The sequence below is a fragment of the Belonocnema kinseyi genome, chromosome 2 (genome assembly GCF_010883055.1).
Source record: "Belonocnema kinseyi isolate 2016_QV_RU_SX_M_011 chromosome 2, B_treatae_v1, whole genome shotgun sequence".
Lineage (NCBI taxonomy): Eukaryota > Metazoa > Arthropoda > Insecta > Hymenoptera > Cynipidae > Belonocnema > Belonocnema kinseyi.
The window spans coordinates 168332958-168352616 of record NC_046658.1 but is presented as its reverse complement, the minus strand read 5'-3'; the positions used below and the strand labels follow the sequence as shown (position 1 = coordinate 168352616).

Genomic DNA, 19659 nt, shown 5'->3' with positions numbered 1-19659 from the left:
ACTATAGCTACAAGCTATCTAAGGATGGTACTATAGAACGCCACCTCAAGTTAGGCCTAGTGGCGCCATCTCTTGGTCAGGCCGGAAACTTATCAATCCACCTCTTCCGTATACACACTTTTTTTTTATCCAAATATTTCGAACATTTCATACCAATTTTACGGGTTTCAAGGATGCAAAAAGACAAGATTTCAAGGATTTAAAACATTACAACGATTTTAAACGATTTCAAGATTTAAAGAATTTTAAAGATTTCGAAGAGGTTAAATTACAACAGATTTTAAAGATATTAAACCATTCAGGGTGGTTGCTGGACCGGGAAACCGGGAAATGACAGTGATTTTTTCTTTTTTTTTACCTGGAGTTTTACAAATTTGTAGAAGAAAAATCTGTCCACGTGCGATTTTAACAGTTTTTAAATAATTAGTGGTATTGTTATGTTTGTCAATTATGCTATTATTTAGCTTACAATGCGTAATTTGAAAAACGATTTTAAATCAGTTCAAAATTTAAGAATGTTCAGATTTTGACGTTTAAACTCGAATATTTTGACTTCAAAATTAAATATGGCGGTTTTTGCATACAAATATTGTGAAAAATGTTTGATTTTTTATTCTTATAATTATTTTTTTCAGGCATAAAACGCATTAATATCATCAAATTTCTTCAACAATCGGTGCACAAAATTCTTAAACTTTAACATAAAATTTTTATATGTATGTTTTTTCTTCCAAAATGGCGGACAAAATGCAAATATGTCCCAAAAACTGTTTTTTTTTTTTTTTCATTATCGTTGTTTTTCTCGAAAACTTCAAAGTTTAAAAAAATTTTTTCAAATTTTTTTAGAAAAAATTTTTGATAAATTATTTTCCAAAATCTATAGGCTCCGGTACAAATGTCCCAAGAATAAAAATATCTTCGAATTAATCAAAGAATATTCTTGAATTTTTTCAGATTTTTTGAACATTTTTTTTGCAAATTTCAAATTTTGGGTTTATTGAAAAATCAACCGTTTTTTCTAAAAAATCTAAAATATTCATAGTGTTCTATGGTTAATTTCCAGACATTTTCATTCCATCGAACTTTTTTTTAAACTTTCAAGTTTTTAAGAAAAACAAAGATGATGGAAAAATCAGTTTATGGAACATTTTTGCATTTTGTCCGCCATTTTGGAAGAAAAAACATATATATAACATTTTTTTGTTAAAGTTTAAGAATGTTGTGCACCGATGGTTGAAGAAATTTTAAGATATTAGAGCGTTTTATGTATGAAAAAAATTATAAAAATAAAACATTTTTCACTATTTTTGTATAAAAAAACCACCATATTTAATTTTGAAGTGAAAATATTCGAATTTTGACCACGGATTCGAATTTAGCTTAAAGGATTTAATTAAATTTAAAATATTGTTTCAGTCTCAAATTGTTAAATTTAACCCATTCAATTTGAAATTTTTCATTTAAAAAAAGATTAATTATTGAATAATTAACAATAATTGAATTTTTATTATTTAATATATAATATTTTTATTATTTATAAATTTTAATAAATTTATTATTTAATATTTTTAATATTTAAAAGTAAAGAATCATTAACTGAATTGTTTGACAAATTTGAGAAATTTTAAGAGATATTTAGGAGTTCGAAAAAGATGAAAAATTATCATGCAGATTTTAGAAAGTTTTCTTGAAAATTTTGTTTAAACCTTTGAAAAAGTTTAAATATTCTCTTAAAATAATTTTTTAAAATGAAAAGTTATTTTCAATTTTCCCAGGAATATTAAGAAAATGTTTTTATTCTTTTGAAGCCTTTCTTCACAGTCCTTGAAAAGAATTAAATTTTTTTGTTTAAAATCTGCACAAATCTACATTTTGTTTTATAATAAGCTATCATTTCAAGTTTTAGATTAAGTTTGAATTTTTTCAAAACTTCTACATATCTCTTAAAATCACTCAAATTTCGACTTCAAATAATAAATATTCAATTGTTATTTATACATCTAAATTGTAAATAAATGTTCTAAAATTTGCAGCATTTTCTGAAAATGGTAGAAAAAATTCAGTTCATTTTGACAGATATTTCGAAGTTCTGAAAAACTTTCAAAAATAATTTTAAATTCAAAACCAATTTAAAACAACTTCTAAATTTCTCAAGATTTTGAAATAAAGTTTTGAGGCATTCCAAGGGTGTTTAAACTATTTAAAAAGAGAATATTTGGATTTCTAATTTAAGAAGTGTTTAGTTAGAATTTTTTCAATTTTTTAATATTTGATGTTTCTAGCTTAAAATCCATTAAAATTATATAATTTTGAAAATTTTAAAGTTCATTGATTGATTTTTTAATTTAGAGCATTGACAATGATAAGGTGGATTTATATTTTTTTAGATTGAAAAATGTTAGTACCGGGATATTCAGAAAGATTTTATAACTATTGCAAAGAATCCAAAATTATTTCAAAAGATTTCAAGAATTTAAAAGATTTCAAAAAGGGTACAGTACGCCAAGTTTCAAAAATTATATTTCAAAAATTTAAATAGTTCAAACATTGTTTTTTAGAAAATTTCTAATGTTTGCACAAAGACTACAATTATTTCAATGATTTTAGACGAGTAAAAAAGATTTCATAAATATTTTAAATAATCCATAAGGATTTCAAAATATTTATGGATTTAAAAAAAGTGCACGTTTTTTTTAGAAAATTTCAAAATCTCTCAAATGTTCCAGTGATTTTAATAATTACAAAAGATGTAGGAAATATTTCACAATTATTTCAAAGAATTCATAAGGATTTCAAAGTATTTCAGGAATTAAACATTTTTTTAAAGATTATAAAAGGTGACAGAGAAATTTTAATTTTTCACAAAAATTTGAAAGAAATCAAGGATTTTAAAATTTCAAGGATTTCAAAGATTTGACAACAATTTTAGAAGATTTCAAAATATTTCACAAAAATTTCAAAGAATTCATAAAGTTTTCAAAAGATTTCAAAAAGGTTAAATTACACCATATTTCAAAGATATTAAAATATTTCAAAAGGTATCAACAATTTTTGAGACGATTTCCAAGAGATTTCAATGATCAGAAACGAACACAAAATATTTCACAAAGATTAAAGAAAAATTTTGCAAATATTTCATAAATATTTCAAAAGATTTTAAGGATTTCAAATATTTCACTAAAATTTTAAAAGATTCTAAATATTTTAATGCTTTCAAATGAATAAAAAAGATTTCAAAAATATTTTATAAAAATTATAGAAAGATTTCAAATATTTTAAGGATTTCAAAATAATACAAAAGATTTCACAAATATTTCATTAAAATTTTATAAAGATTTCATAAATATTTTAAAGAATTTATAAGGAATTCAAAATATTTCAGGAATTTCAAACTATCAGATTTCAAAACATGTCCAGAGTTTCATAAAAGTTCACTTTTTTTTTATATTTAGAAATCTTTCAAATGTTCCAGTGATTTCAATTACTACAAGTATTTCAAAGAAGTCATAAGGATTTTAAAAGATTTCAGGAATTTAAATTTTTGTAAAGATTATAAAAGATGTCACAAATTTAAAGATTTCATAAAAATTTGAAAGAAATCAAGAATTTAAAAAAATTCAAGGATTTTAAAGATTTTACAAAAAATTTAGAAGATTTCAAAAAATTTCACAAACATTTCAAAGAATTCATAAGGTTTTCAAAAGATTTCAAGAATTTAAAAGATTTTGAAGATATTAAACGATTTCAAAAGGTATCAACAATTTTTTAGCCGATTTCAAAAGTATTCAATTATCTGAAACGAACACAAAATATTTCACAAACAAAGTTTAAAGAAAAAATTTACAAAGATTTCAGGGATTTCAAAGAACAGATTCCAAAACATTTCCAAGGTTTCAAAAAAGTTCACATTTTTTAGAAAATTTAAAAAAACTTTCAAATGTTCCAGTGATTTCAATAATTAAAAAAGATGTAGGGCATATTTCACAAGTATTTCAAAGAATTCATAAGGGATTCAAAGGATTTCAAGAATTTAAAAGATTTCAAAAAGTATCCATTACCCCAGATTTTAAAGATATTAAACCTTTTTTCAAAAGGTATCAACAATTTTTTAGAAGACTTCCAAGAGATTTCAATGATCTGAAACGAACACAAAATATTTCACAAATCAAGATTAAACAAAGATTTTACCAAGATTTCATAAATATTTCAAAACTTTTCACAAAGATTTCAAGAATTTCAAAGATTTTACTAAAATTTTCAAAGGTTTTTAATATTTCAATGATTTCAAATGAATAAAAAATATTTTACAAATATTTCATAAAAATTATATAAAGATTTCAAATATTTTTATGATTTCAAAATAATACAAAAAGATTTCAAATGAATACAAGCATTTAATAGATTTCAAAAAGGATACAGTACATCAGATTTCAAAACATTTCAGAAATTTAAGTAATTGAAAAATTGTTTAGAAAAGATTTAAAATGTTTTCACAAATATTTCAGTTATTTCAATGATTTCAAAAGAATAAAAAAGCTTTCATAAATATTTCAAAGAATCCAAGAGGATTTAAAAAGATTTCAAGAATTTCAAAGATTTCAAAAATCATATTTCAAAACATTTAAAAAATGTAAATAATCTAAAAATTTTGTTAGAAGATTTGAAATTTTTTTACAAGGATTTCAATTATTTCAATGATTTTCAACGAATAAAAAAGATTTCATAAATATAAGGATTTCAAAATATTTCAAGAATTTCAAAGATTTAAAAAAAGACACAGTACCCCATCAGATTTCAAAACATTTCCAAAGTTTCAAAAAAGTTAACATTGTTTTGTAGAAAATTTCAAAAACTCTCAAATGTTCCAGTGATTTCAATAATTACAAAAGATATAGGAAGGATTTCACAAGTATTTTAAAGAATTCATAAGGATTTCAAAGTATTTCAGGAATTAAAATTTTTTTTAATTATAAAAGATGTCACAGAAATTTCAAGATTATAAAAAAGTTTGAAAGAAATCTATGTGGTGGAAATTTTTTATCTTTCGAGACTAATAAATCTTTTTTGATTAAAAATTCAACTCTTTAGTTGAAATTTCAAGTATTTGGTTGAATATTCAACTGTTTGTTTATAAATTCAACTCATTTGAAGAAAAGTAGTATTTTGCCTTAAAAATACAATTTTATAGAAACTTGAAATATTTTCTTGAATATGAACTTTTTTTTGTTCAAAATATTTTTGTTTTTTAATTAAAAATTCAAAAGTTTATAGAAAATTCATCTCTTTCTGTTAAAAATTTATCTCTTTAGGCAGAATTTAATTTTTTCTTGAAGTTAACTATTTGGTTGTTAATTAATCTCCCCAGGTTGAGTATTTAACTATTTTTATAAAATCCAATTTTTTAGTTAAAAATTATCTTTTCTTTTTTGAAAATTCATATATATTTCTGGTTAAAAATTTAACATTTTCACAAAAAATATGCCTTTTTAGAGTGAAACAATTACAGTTTGTTAGAAAATTGAACTGTTTAGTTAAGCAAACAAGTGTTTGGTTGGAAGTTAACTTTTTTGTTGAAAATTCATATTTTCGGTTTGAAAATTCAACCGTTTAGTAAAAAAAGTCGTCTTCTTAGCTTGAAAATTCAACAATTTTATAGATACTTTTAACTATATCATCGTAATTACCTATTTTTGAAAAATTCATGTTTTTGTGTTAAAAATTCATCTGTTTTGTAAAAAATTCGTCTTTTTCATTTGAAAACTTAACAATGTGGTTGAAATTTTGCTTCTTTTGTCACTGAAAAGTCTTCCTTGTCGAAAATTCAACTCTTTTATAAAAAATTGGTCGTTTTGGTTTGAAAATTTACCTCTTCGTAGAATTTTCATATTTTTTAATGAAAGGTACAATGGCTTGGTTAAAAATGAATCTGTTTTTGTTAAAAAAATTTAGGTTGAAAATTCGACTATTACATTTTTGTTGGAAATTCATCTGTTTTGGTCTAAAATTAAATTTTTAATTTAACATTCTTCTGCTAGAAAATTTATTTCTTTGATTTAAATGTCAATTCTTTTTAATTGAAAAGTCTACTATTATATTTTTGTTTCCGAATTAATCTCTTTTGCTTGAAGTTTTTTCTTTTTTTGAAAAATAATTTTTGTTGTTGAAAATTAATATGTTTAGGTGGAAGTATCAACTGTTTTTCGAGAAAACTCGCCTTTTTCTCTTAAAAAGTTCACAATTTGGTTGAAATTTTGTTTATTTTTTTATTGAAAAATCTTTCTTTGTGGTTAAGAATTCTACTGTTTTGCAAAACATTCTTTTTTTTTCTCTTGAAATTTCAACAATTTGGTAGAAAATTCAACGGTTTTGGTTTATCATTCAAGTGTTTGGTTGAAAATAAACTTTTTTGTTTAAAATTCATGTTTTCTGTTTAAAATTTCAACTTTTTTCTAGAAAAGTCATCTTTTTGGCTTAAAAATTCAACAATTTTATAGAAACTTCAACTGTTGTGTGTAAATTTAACTTTTGTCTGAAAATTAAAATTTTCGGGTTAAAAAGTCAACTTTTTTGTAGAAAAATGATCTTTTTTATTTAAAATTCCAAAGATTTTATAGAAAACATCTATAATTTTTCTTAAAAATTAATATTTTTGGGGTAAAAATGCAAAAGATATGTATGATGGACTTGAAAATTCATCTTACTTGGTTTAAAATAAATTTTGTTGTTGTAAATTTATTTTTTTGGGTTAAAAAATCGACTGTTTTGTAGAAAATTCGTCTATTTTGGTTTAAATTCCTAGAGTTTGAACGAAAATTAAAGTGTTCAGTTAAACATTTAACGGTTTGAGTAAAAATTAACTTTTTGTTGAAGATTCATTAATTTTAGAAAAACTTCAACTATTTTGTACGAAATTAATTTTTTTTTCTTGAAAATTTATATTTTTGGGGTAAAAATACAACTGTTTTGTAAAATATTCATTGTGGACTTGAAAATTCATCTCACTTGGTTAAAAATAAATTTTGTTGTTGTAAATTTATACTTTGGGTTAAAAATTCAACTGTTTTGTAGAAAATTCTTCTATTTTGGTTGAAATTTCTAGAGTTTGGTAAAAAAATATTGTATTCAATTAAACATTTAACTGTTTGATTGAAAATTATATTTTTTGTTCAAAATTTGTATTTTTGGGTCAAAAATTTAACAGTTATATAAAAAAGTTGTCTTTTTGTGTCAAAAACTTAATTGTTCGATTGAAAATTCAGTTTTTTGTTGAAGTTTTATAACTTTGGGCTAAAAATTCAAAAGTTTTGTTGAAAATTATTTGGTTTTTTTTGTGAAATTTCCACAGTTTGGTAGAAAATTGAACTGTTCGTTTGAACAGTCAACTGTGTAGTTGAAAATTATTTTTTTTTGTTGAAAATTAATTACTTTTAGAAAAACTTGAGTTATTTTGTAAAAAATTACATTTTTGTTTGAAAATTTATAGTGTTTGTGTATTAACTTAACTGTTTTTGTAAAATATTTTATCATTGTCTTGAAAATTGAACAATTCGGTTAACTTTTTTTTTATCTTTCTTGGTTGAAAATTTAATTTATTTGTTGAAAATCCGTCTTTCTTATTTGAATACTGATATTTTTAGAATTAAAATTCAACTATTAGATAGCAGAATCATCTTTCTTGATTTAAAATAAACTCTTTTTTTGTTAATTTATATTTTTGTAGTAAAAATTCAACTTTTATGAAAAAAATTCTTCTTTTAGTGTTGAAAATTCAATTTTTTGGTTAAAAATAAAGGTTTTGTTGAAGTTTCATAACTTTGGATTAAAAAATTAACTGTTTTGTAGAAAATGATTCTTTTTTTCTTGAAATCACAACAGCTTGGTAGACAATTCAACTTTTTGTTTCAACTTTCATGGGTTTGGTCTTTTTCGCTTCAAAAATCAACAATTTTATAAAAACTTGAAATATTTTGTTAAAAATTAACTTTATTTTGTTTAATTCATATTTTTAATTAAAAAATCACTCCACTGTTTTCTAGATAATTCGTCTTTTTCGGTTGAAATTTTTGCCGTTTTATACAATATTTCAACAATTTAGTTAACAATTTTCTGTTGAAAATTTATATTTTTGGGGTAAATATTTAACTGTGTTTCTACAATATTTGATCGTTGACTTGAAAATTCAACAATTTGGTTGATTTTTTTCATCTTTCTTGATTTAAAGTGAACTCTTTTTTTCGGTCAATTTATATTTTTGCCTTGAAAATTCAAAAATTTTATTGAAACTTTAAATATTTTGTTAAAGGTTAACTTATTTTGTTTTTAAATTAAATTAATTTTTTTGTTGAAAAATTCATTAATTTGATATAAAATTTACACTGTTTGTAAAATATTTGTCGTTGGCTTATAAATTTGACAATTTGGTTTATTTATTTATTTTTTTCTCATTTGAAAATTTACCATATTTGCTGAAAATTCGTCTTTTTTGTTTGAAGAATTTATCTTTTCAGGTTTAAAGATGAAATGTTTTCTCAGCAAAAAATCAACTGTTTGTTTTGAAAACTCAACTTTCTGTTTAAAAATGTAATTTTTCAGTTGAAAATCTACCTATATTTCCCCTTTTTTGAGAGCATTTTGGGCTCTGAGGTCTGGTTAAATGTGAACAATTAATTGATGATTTATCCCTTCTTTTTTTTTTCTTTCTTTTTTTCAGAGTAAAATGCTTGGGTAACCCAGATCGTGAGGGTTCGGTCAGTATTGTGGGCGCCGTATCACCACCTGGTGGTGATTTTTCCGACCCTGTGACGAGTGCCACTCTTGGCATTGTCCAGGTCTTCTGGGGATTGGACAAAAAACTCGCCCAGCGAAAGCACTTCCCCTCCATTAATTGGTTAATCTCATACAGTAAATATCTCCGTGCTCTGGACGACTTTTACGACAAGAATTTTCAGGAATTTGTCCCCCTGAGGACTAAAGTCAAGGAGATTCTCCAGGAGGAGGAAGACTTGTCCGAAATTGTGCAATTGGTCGGTAAAGCTTCGCTCGCTGAAGGCGACAAAATCACGCTCGAAGTTGCGAAGCTTCTCAAGGACGATTTCCTGCAGCAGAACAGGTTTGTTATCAAGGATTATTATTTTTTTTTTTTAATTCAGAGTACTTTTTCGATAGTGTGCTTTATTATTTTTTTTTTAATTGCAATAGGAAAATTAAATAAAAATTATTGGAAATTAAACAGTTTTTTTTGTGTGTGCAAATTTTGCTCTTTCTCTTGACTGAAAAATCTTTTCTTTCTTAGTCGAAATTTCAACTCGTGCTACATGTTTCGTTTAGAATTCAGCCTTTTTGAAATGAAAATTTAATTGGTTGCAAGATTTATCGTTTTTAGCTCAAAATTATCTATTATAAATTATATTATTTTGATTAAAATTAACTTGATTCAAAAATGAGCTTGTTGAAAATTTGATTTTTCATAGGTTGAGAATTCAATTATTTGGTTAAAAATTCATTTGTTTTTGCTTGAAATTATTTGTTTAACATGAAAGTTGAAGTATCTGGTTGAAAATTCATTCTTTTAGGTAGAAAATTAATCTTCTTCGTTGAAAATTTATCTTTGTGCTTGAAAATTCGACTCATGTTGAAAATTAATCGTTTTTGGTTGAAGTTAACTGTTTTTCATTAAAAATTAAAAACTATATTTTTCAGTCAGAATTAATCTTTTTTGGCATGCAAATTTAATTAATTGGTTGAAACTTAAACTCCTTTTGTTTTTAAATATGTTTTCCGTTCAAGACTCATAATTTTAATTGAAAATTCATTTATTTGATTTAAAAATGAACTTGTCGAAAATTTTATTTGTCTTTGTTTGAAAATTAAGCTCTTTTACTGAAAATTCAATTATTTTAGTTAATTTTTCATCTTTTTAGTAGAAAATTAATTTTTTTAACTACAAATTTTACATATTCCATTTTTGGCAGAAAATAAATTTTTTTAAATTCAAAATATTTGAATTTTTATTTAAGGCAAGTAAATTGAAACCACATATTTAAAAGTAAAGAAACTTTAACTGAATTGTTTGACATAGAAAACCTGGAATCTTTAAAATTTCGAAGAGCCCTTAAACTTTGAACGTTACAATTCTAATGGCTGCATTTGAAAAATGCTTAATTTTTATGTATAATTTACAAATGAACATTTGTAGAAAAAATTCGAGTAATTTTAAGAGATATTTAGAAGTTTTAAAAAGATTAAAAATTATCATGCTAGATTTCTCAAGATTTTAAAATAAAATTTTGAGACTTTCCAAGTATGTTTAAACTATTTAAAAAGAAATTAATATAATTCCTAATTTAAGAAGTGTTCGTTTAAAATGTTTTCAAATTTTCAATATTTGAGGTTTCTAGCTTAAAATTCCTTAAAGTTATATAATTTTGAAAATTTTAAAGTTCATTGATTGCTTTTTAAATTTAAAGCATTGAAAATGATAAGGTGGATTTATATTTTTTTTTATACTGAAAAATGTTAGTACCTTCAATTTTATACGCGTAAATTATTGAGCATTTGAATGCAAAATTTTTTAATTAAAACCTTTCAAATTTCAATGTTAAAAGTTGAAAATTTAACAGTTCCACTTTGAGTGCTTTCATTTTCAGCTCAGTTTTTTATTACCTCAAATGGAAAATTGTTTAGCTTTAGTGTTCCATTTTTTAAATTTCATTGACCGTGAAAAATGTTTGGGAACCGGGAAAAAACCGGGAATTTATTTGGTCAATTAAAACGGCCACTTGGATTATTTTTTGGTTGGAAATCTAACTATTTTGTTAAAAATTGAACACTTTTACAGAAAAAGTAGAGCTTTTTGTTTGAAAATTCAACTGTTTTGCTGAAAAATCGTCCTTTTGGGTTGAAAATTCAATTACTATAGTTGGAAATTAACTTTTTTGTTGAAAATTATTATTTACGAGTTTGAAGATACAAATGTTTAGTAGAAAATTCGTCTTTGACTAGAAAATGCAATTATTTGGTTGAAAATCAACTTTTTTGTTGGAAATTCAATTATTTGCTACAAAATTAACTTTTTCGTCGTAATTTCATATTTTCTGGTTAAAAATTTAACTATTTTATAGAGAAATCGCAATTTTTGATGAATTTAATTGTTTTTAATTAAAAATTTTAATATTTTTTATGGAAATACCAGTTCTTACATTTTGTCTTGAAAATCCGTCTTTTTTAGTTAAGAATTCAATTTCTTGATTAAAATTGATTATTGTAATAAAAAAATTTATTTTTTGAGTTCAAGATCACCTATTTTCATGAAAAATTCCCTTATTTTTCCTTTTTTTTAGATCTTTCTGGCCTGTAAGCCCATAAAGATGATTTTGATTTACAAACTACTGAATTGAATTATTATTTTATATATATTATCAATTCTTCACAGTTAGTATATACATTTTTTAGGAAAAACCGGGAATGTATTTCGTCGATTAAAATGGCCACCCTGTTATTCCATTTTCTGTTAAAAATTGATCTTTTTTAATTCAAAATTCACCCATTTGGTAAAAAAGTTTTCATTTTTTTGTTGAAAATTCAAACATTTCGTTGTAAATTTATGTATTTTGATGAAAAATCTTTTTTTTTTTTTTTTGGTAGAAAAGTAATCTTCGTATTTAAAAATTAATCATCTTTTTTGAAAAATCATCTTTTTGGTTCAAAGTTAAAGTGCTTGTTTTAAAGCTTCTGGGCTAAAAATTTATAATTCTGGTTGAAAATTCTTCTTTTTTGTTTGAATTAAAATGTGTGTTTTTTTTAAAGAATTATAATATTTTTTGCTTGAAATATCAACGAATAGATTTTTCTTTTTGAATTCATCTTTTTAAGTATGAAAATACGATTAATTCGTTGGAAGTTAAACTCTTCTTTTTTTTAATTAATTTTTTTGAAAAATGAGCTTGTTTAAAGTTCGTTTTTCTTAGGGTGAAGATTAATTTTTTTACGGAAAATTTAACTATACCAGTTGAAACGTTAACTGTTTTGTTGAAAATTTGATTAGTTGAAAATTCATTTTTCTGGATAAATTTTTCTCTTTTTTCTGTAGAAAATTAATCCTCTTGGTTGAGAATACGTCTTTTTGTTTTAGAAAATTCAACTATTCCAGTTGAAGATTCATCATTTTAGTTGAAAATAAATTTTTTAGCTGCACATTCACCTACTCAATTTTTGGTTAAAAATTAATCTCCTTGGTCTAAAATTTATCTTTTTTTTTCGAATGAAACTATTCCGTAGTAAGATTCATCCTTTTATTTGAAAATTTTTCTTGTTGTCTGAAAATTTAACAGTTTTGTTGATTTTTTTCAATTAATTTTTTTAAACTGATAATTTAACTATTCCAGTTAAAAATTGGTTTTTTACTTTTAGTAAAAAATTCAAATATTCCCTATTTTCGACAAAAATCTCTCCATTTTCCCCATTTTTACAAGATTTCTACTCAACTGGAAAATATCTTTTATCCAAAACATTAATATGTTAAATATGCCCTGAATATTAGTTTTTGGGATATAAAATAAAAATTTGTTTCAATTATTATTCAAATTCATGGATTTTATTATTTTTATATATATTATTATTATTTTAAATTATTTATAATAAACTCGCGAAATTGTCTATCCTGAAATACCTAAGAAACCCCAGGAATTGTCAGGGTATTTTTTCCTAATCATATAGTAAAACTGAACTTTCCCACAAAATGAAAAAATTCATTTGCGAAATTATTTTCAGTTACTCGCCTTATGATCGTTTCTGCCCTTTCTACAAAACTGTGGGCATGTTGCGCAACATAATCGCATTTTTCGACATGGCAAGGCATGCTGTTGAATCCACAGCTCAGTCGGACAACAAAATTACATGGAACGTTATCAGAGACAGTATGGGAAACATACTTTATCAACTGAGTTCCATGAAGTTCAAGGTAATCTTTCAGAAACCATTTATCCAGAAAATCTCAATTTTTTTTTTCATCTTAAAACTAAAAAGTTTCAATTTTGGTACCGTTGTAACATTTTTTTTAGGCTGATATAGAAACTTTTTCGCACTTAAAATTTATAAAAAAAGAGGGAGAAGATTTTAACAATTAATTTGAAAATATTTGGCTTTAAATATCTTATTTTCAGGAGATTCCGAATTTCAGATTAAACAATTTTTTAATTTTAAATTTAAATATTGAAAATTTCAGGACATTCTCGCGATTAAATCTTTCAAAATTTCTTATTAAAAACCCTGCTAGTCACTTTTAACTTTAGTAATTTAAGACGTAAATAAAAAGCAATTTTGTTTTGTGTTCTTCTTTTTTTAATTTTTTATTTTTTATTGAAAAATATTTAATTGGAAAGTGTTAGGATTGAATAATAATTCTAACGTGTTAAAAATTAAAGGATTGAAATTTTTTTAAATGTGTTATTTAAATTCAAAATAGATAAAACTTCAATTTTATGCTGAAATCGAAATTTTCAATTTTTCCCTTTAATAAGTTTCGATTTTGCAATGCGAATTGAATTAGTTGAATTTTGAAAATTATAATTAACAATTTGAAAATTATTATTTTTCAAACGATTTATATTTCCTGAAAATAATTTAATTTTGAAAGGGTTTAAGTATAAAAAAGTTTTATCACAATTTTTGGTGACTTACATTTTTTTTCAGTTTCAAATGAAGTTCGCATTTTTTTAGTTTCAACATTCTGGTGTAGAAATTTGTTCATTTTTAATGTTTTTAATTAAAAATCAGTGTTTATTTTGAACTTTTTTATAATAACTCAATTAAATTTTTTAATTTTTTTTTAATCTAAAAATTTTCAGTTTCTAACGTTTTTGAATTGTCCTATTTTAGAAATTTCAATATAAAATAATTTAACTTTTCAATTTTGAGAACTTCTGTTTAAAAATTGTACATAGTTTTTAATTAATTAAATGATTGTGAATGAATTTTTTATTCTATTATTTTCGGTTTTCATTAATTAAAGAAAAAATTCGAAATAGAAAATTACAAAATTGTCAAGATATTTTTCAATCAATTGAATAATTTAAAAATAATTTTTTATTCTTTGATTTTTGGTTGTCTTTAGATTTTACCATTTTTTCGGGATGACTGAAAACTCGAAAAATAAAATTCTAAACTCTAAAAAAGTCGAAATAGAAAAATCGAAAAGTAAAACTTTCAACACTGTAATAATTTCTAAAAAGAAAAAATTCGAAATAGAAAAATTTCAAAGCTGTGAAATTCCCGATTTTGAAAAAAAAATCGTATTTTAATCAATAATATTTATCTAACTAAAATAAAATGAAATATTTTGATCAAGGATTTTTGGTGTGTAAATTATTGTTTAAATATATCATTATTATATTTTAAATAGATAAATAATAATAATTAGAAATTTTTTTAAATTGTTAACATTCCAATTTTCCAAATTTCCAATTTAGAATTTTGATTTTTTAAATTGAATTGTACTTTAAGATTTGAAAAGTGAATAATAATTGATTTAACATTTCGAAATCAGTTCACAATTTTAGAATATTCAGATTTTAACGTTAAAAATTTAACTGTTTTAATTGAAATTTTTCAATTCAGAAAAAGTGCAATTACTGCATTTTTATAAATATCTGACTGTTCATTTAAAATCAGTAAATATAAGTTAAATATTCAAAACTAAGGAAAAAAACTAAACTTTTAACGTTACAATTTTTATTGTTCTGTTAATAAAGAAAATAATTTGTAAATCAAATTGTTTAATTTTAATGAAAAAAACAATTGGACACCTATTATTCTTTTAAAAAATTCGAGTAAATTGAAAAGATACGTAAAAACTTAGAAAAATTAAAAATTTGAAATGATTTCAAATAATTTAAACCGACAAAATCCGGCTATCCCTGCCAAAATTTTGGTAAAAATAGTCCATGGCCTAATTTAAAACCAAATATAAATTTTGACAGATTTCGAACAAAAAATGTAAAAGCTTCTAAAGAATTTTGAAAGGCGAACAAAATAAATTTATAAATTATAACTTAATTACATTTTCTGGGAAAATTGAAAATAATTTTTTATTTTGAGAAATTAATTTTAAGACAATTTTTAAAAAGATTTCGAAAGATTTATAAAATTATCGAAATAAAATGTGGAAGATTTGAAGGATTTTTTTCTTTCATTTGGTAGGATTTAAAAAAAAATTATTAGGAATATTTTTTAGGAAAAATTCAAACCATTTGAAAAGATGTTTAGAAGTTCTGAAAAAATTAAAACATAATTATTTAAAATTTTACATTTCCTGGGAAAATTGAAAATGATTTTTTATTTTGACAAATTAATTTTCAGAGAATATTTAAAAAGATTTCGAAAGATTGACAAAATTATCGAAATAAAATGTGGAAGATTTTAAGGATTTTTTTTTATTTGACAGGATTGGAAAAAATGATGAAATTTTTTTAGGAAAAATTCGAACAAAAATTCGAATGTAAAACAACATGCAAATTTTTCAAGGTTTTCAAATTAAGTTTTTAAGCATTTTAACGATTTTAAAACTATTTAAAATAAAAATTATTTAACTTACAATTTAAGAAATGTTCAGTTTATACAAAAAATGTAATCGTTCAATTTTCAATGTTTCTATCGTAAAATTGCTTAACATGATATAATTTGGAAAAATTGTTAATTCATTGATTGATTCTTAAATTTAAAACATTGAAAAAGATAACATCGATTTATATTTTTGGAACTTAATCTGAATTTTTTAACTCTATAGTTTCTAATATTTTAAAATTCAAGAATTCGACTTCTAGAGCTTTAATTTGCAGCTCACTTTTTATTACTTCAGATGGAAAAATTTCTTGACTTTAGTTCGATTTTTAAAGTTTCATTGACAGTCAAAAATGTTTGTGATTCGGGAAATGACTAAAATATTCTTAGTAGTTTTAATGTAAATTTTGAGTGTGAAAAAGTGGCCACGAAAATTTAAGTTTGCAAAGCTTTTAAAAATGATTTTAGTTTTAGAAAAACTGAAAATATTGAAGTGTGTGTGGTATACGAAAAAAAAATATGAACGATTTATCAAAAACTGGGAGAATCATGAATTTTTAAAACTTATTTTGACTTTGCGGAATGGTTTTGAATTCATAAAAATGAATAATCAAAAATGGAATTTTGAACAGGATCCAGTGAAGGATGGCGAAGCCAAAATTCGGGCAGACTTTGATCAGCTTCACGAGGACATTCAACAGGCCTTCAGAAATCTAGAGGATTAATTCTTCACTCAAAAAGTGAAATAATTGTTAATAATCTATTTCGTCTCGGTTCCCACTCAACCAGGAACGTTCCAATTTCAATCGTTTTGGGGATGTTCCAAGTGTAGAATATGCTGTGCATAGAAAAAAAAAAAAGAAAGCAAAATAAGGTAAAAAATCAATCACATTCTAGAGTTGAGAATTCGAAGGCATTTTGAAGTGATTGAATTTGTCGCAGGCTCTGCTGAATGATTTTTAGTACATTCCCAATACAATATATTTTATTGGCAAACCAAGTATTGATTCCCAGATGATTTTTTTTTCTTTCTTTTCTTTTTAAGAGATCTTTTAAAGTTGAAAAAAAAACGAGACCTGGTGAATAATTTTAAAGTCGCTGTCCCCTGTACTAAACTCGCTGGATGAGAGAGAATGCAATTTTGGGAGCGTTATTATTATTATTATTTCCTATTTAGTTTGCAGCTGTATACGTTCAGTAATCGAAAAAAAAAATGTGTATGTCGCGTTTTTGACTAGTATTCTACATCGAATTAATTAACATTAACTACTATTGTACATATAGAAACAATTAACTTTTAGTCTTTGTTTTTTTTTTTGTATCAAGTTAGCACCCCTTTTTTTTCTTTTTTTTTTAATTTTTTTTTTCGAGTGTTTATCATGTCCCAATTTGTTTGCAGAGTATTAATACAATATTTGACACATAGTGAGACAATAATATGGAACACCCCTAAACGCGATATTATCTGTCATCTGCTTGAAAATTTGAAAATGTGTTTCCGAGAATTGTATACTATTTCTGTTATTGAGATTAAATTTTTCTTTTTTTTTTTTTGTTCTTCTTCTGAAGTTTTCCTCTTGAAAAATCAAAGAAATTTGTACAATCGAGTGAAAAAGGAAAGCTCTCGAGTTGTTTCGGTTCGATTTGATGAATGATAATTATGAATAATTATCGAATTGAATGAATTTTGTTGATAAACACATGGCCTTGGTGTTGCGAAATGTAATTTCGCCGAGACGACAAGACAAGCTTTCTAAGAAGAGAGTATCAATTATAAAATCGTGGAATATTAGCTAGTGTACTATATATTATTATTATTATTATTACTATATTCTATAAAGGTAAAGTAAAAGTAAACGTAGTTGTTGAAAGATTATACAATGTTGAATATAATTGAGTTGTTCAGTGCTGTTTACGGCTCGTAATTTCGCGTTTTTATCATTTGATTGAAATTTGCGGAGAAATTCGGAAATCGCGAGGAATTATGAGATTATTAATTTTTATTGGATCTTGGAAGTCAATATCGTGATTTTAATGAGAGAATTGAAAATTCGACAGCACTGGCATAGACATTTTAAGTAGGTTAAACCTTAAGGTGCTGGATTTTGCAGTTAGAGAAACTGATTTCACAATGTCCACTGTTCCAGCAGCTTCGGTATCATTTCCATTGTATAATATGTAAAAAAAATGAATAAAAATAATCCAGAAAATCATAATTTTTCCTTCCGAAATTTAATTTTTGTGGGACTTGAACTTTTGGGGATAGATTTTAATTTGAATAATTATTTTATTTTATTATTATATCAATATAATAATTATAAACTAAGATTTTGCCTGGTCCTGCTAAAAAATCAAGAAGAAAAAACAGAAAATCGTAATTTGTGATCCCGAAATTTAATTTTTGTGGGACTTGAACTTTTGGGGATAGATTTTAATTTTAATAATTTGGATTTAATTTTTTTTTATTATAATAATTATAAAAATCGTAATTTGTCATTCAGAAATTTAATTTTTTAGAGTTTTGCATTTTTGGGGGTAGATTATAATGTTTATAATTATATTATTGAAGTATTATATCATTATAATACTTATAAACTAGGATTTTGCGCAGTCCTACTAAAAAAATCAAGAAAAAAAAACAGAAAATCGTAATTTGTCATTTTGAAATTTAATTTTTGTCAATTTTTATGAGGCTTGCACTTTTTAGGGTCAATTATACTTTTAATAATTATATTATTTTATTATCATAATAATTATAAACTAAGGTTTTCCGCAGTCCTGCTAAAAAATCAGAAAAAATCGTAATTTGTCCTTCCGAAATTTAATTTTATTGGGCTTAAACTTTTGGGGAAGATTTTAATTTGAATCATTCGTATTTAATTATTTTTTCATTTTTTTAATTATAAACTATCATTTTGCGTAATCCTGATAACAAAAACACAGTAAAAACAGTCTGGAAAGTCGTAATTTGTTATTCCGAAATTGAATTTTTATGAGTTTTGCATTTTTGGGGGTAAATTATAATTTTTATAAATCTTATTTAATTATTATATCAATATGATAATTATAAACTAGGATTTTGCGCAGTCCTACAAAAAAAACAGTTCAGAAAATCGTCATTTGTCATACCGAAATTTAATTTTGATGAGTTTTGCATTTTTGGGGCTAGATTATAATTTGAATAATTATTTGATTTAATTATTATATCAATATAATAATTATTAACTAAGATTTTGCATAGTCCTGCTAAAAAATCAAGAAAAAAAACAAGAAAATCGTCATTTGACCTTCCGAAATTTAGTTTTTATGGAGCTTAAACTTTTGGGAATAGATTTTAATTTTAATCATTCGTATTTAATTATTTTCTCATTTTTTTAATTATAAACTAGCATTTTGCGTAGTCCTGATAAAAAAAAGATAAAAACAGTTCAGAAAATCGTAATTTGTCATTCCGAAATTTAATTTTTATGAGTTTTGTATTTTTGGAAATAGATTATAATTTTAACAATTTCTATTTAATTATTTTCTCATTATAATCATTATAAAGTAGGATTTTGCGTCGTCTTACTAAAAAAAAGTAAGTAAAAATAGGTCCTTAAAAACGTAATTTGCCATTCCGAAATTTAATTTTTATGAGTTTTGCAATTTTCAGGATAAGATTATAATTCGAATAATTATATTATTTAATTTAATAATTATTATTTATTTATTATATGATTTTAATCATTTTAAACTAGGATTTTGCGTAGTCCTAATAAAAAAACACAATAAAAATAGTCTAGAAAATCGTAATTTGTCATTCCGAAATTTAATTTTTCTAACTTGCATTTTTGGAAATAGATCATAATTTTAATAATTATATTATTATAATAATTATAAAAAAAGATTTTGCGTAGTCCTATTAAAAAAGAATGAATAAAAACAGTCCAGGAAATCGTAATTTGTCCTTCCGAAATTTAATTTTTATGAGTTTTGCAATTTTTAGGATAGTTCTGTTTAAAAAGTCAATAAATCAAATCCATAAAATCGTAATTTGTCATTCCGAAATTTAATTTTTGTGGTTTTTTACTTTTGAGTATCGATTTTAATTAAAAATTCATTTAA

The 19659-nt window shown here is 23.5% G+C and overlaps 1 protein-coding gene across 2 annotated transcripts in view; it reads left to right on the top strand.

Moving 5' to 3' along the window:
• Window positions 1-17768, top strand: part of LOC117183114 (V-type proton ATPase catalytic subunit A) — a 48661-nt gene extending 30893 nt beyond the window's left edge. For both annotated transcript variants that reach the window (XM_033376293.1, XM_033376294.1), the window contains exons 9-11: window positions 8711-9109; window positions 12769-12958; window positions 16188-17768. In XM_033376293.1, the coding sequence (XP_033232184.1) occupies window positions 8711-9109; window positions 12769-12958; window positions 16188-16280 (682 nt within the window). In that variant the 3' untranslated portion in view covers window positions 16281-17768. The remainder of the gene's footprint in view (window positions 1-8710; window positions 9110-12768; window positions 12959-16187) is intronic.
• The last annotated feature ends 1891 nt before the right edge of the window (window positions 17769-19659 follow it).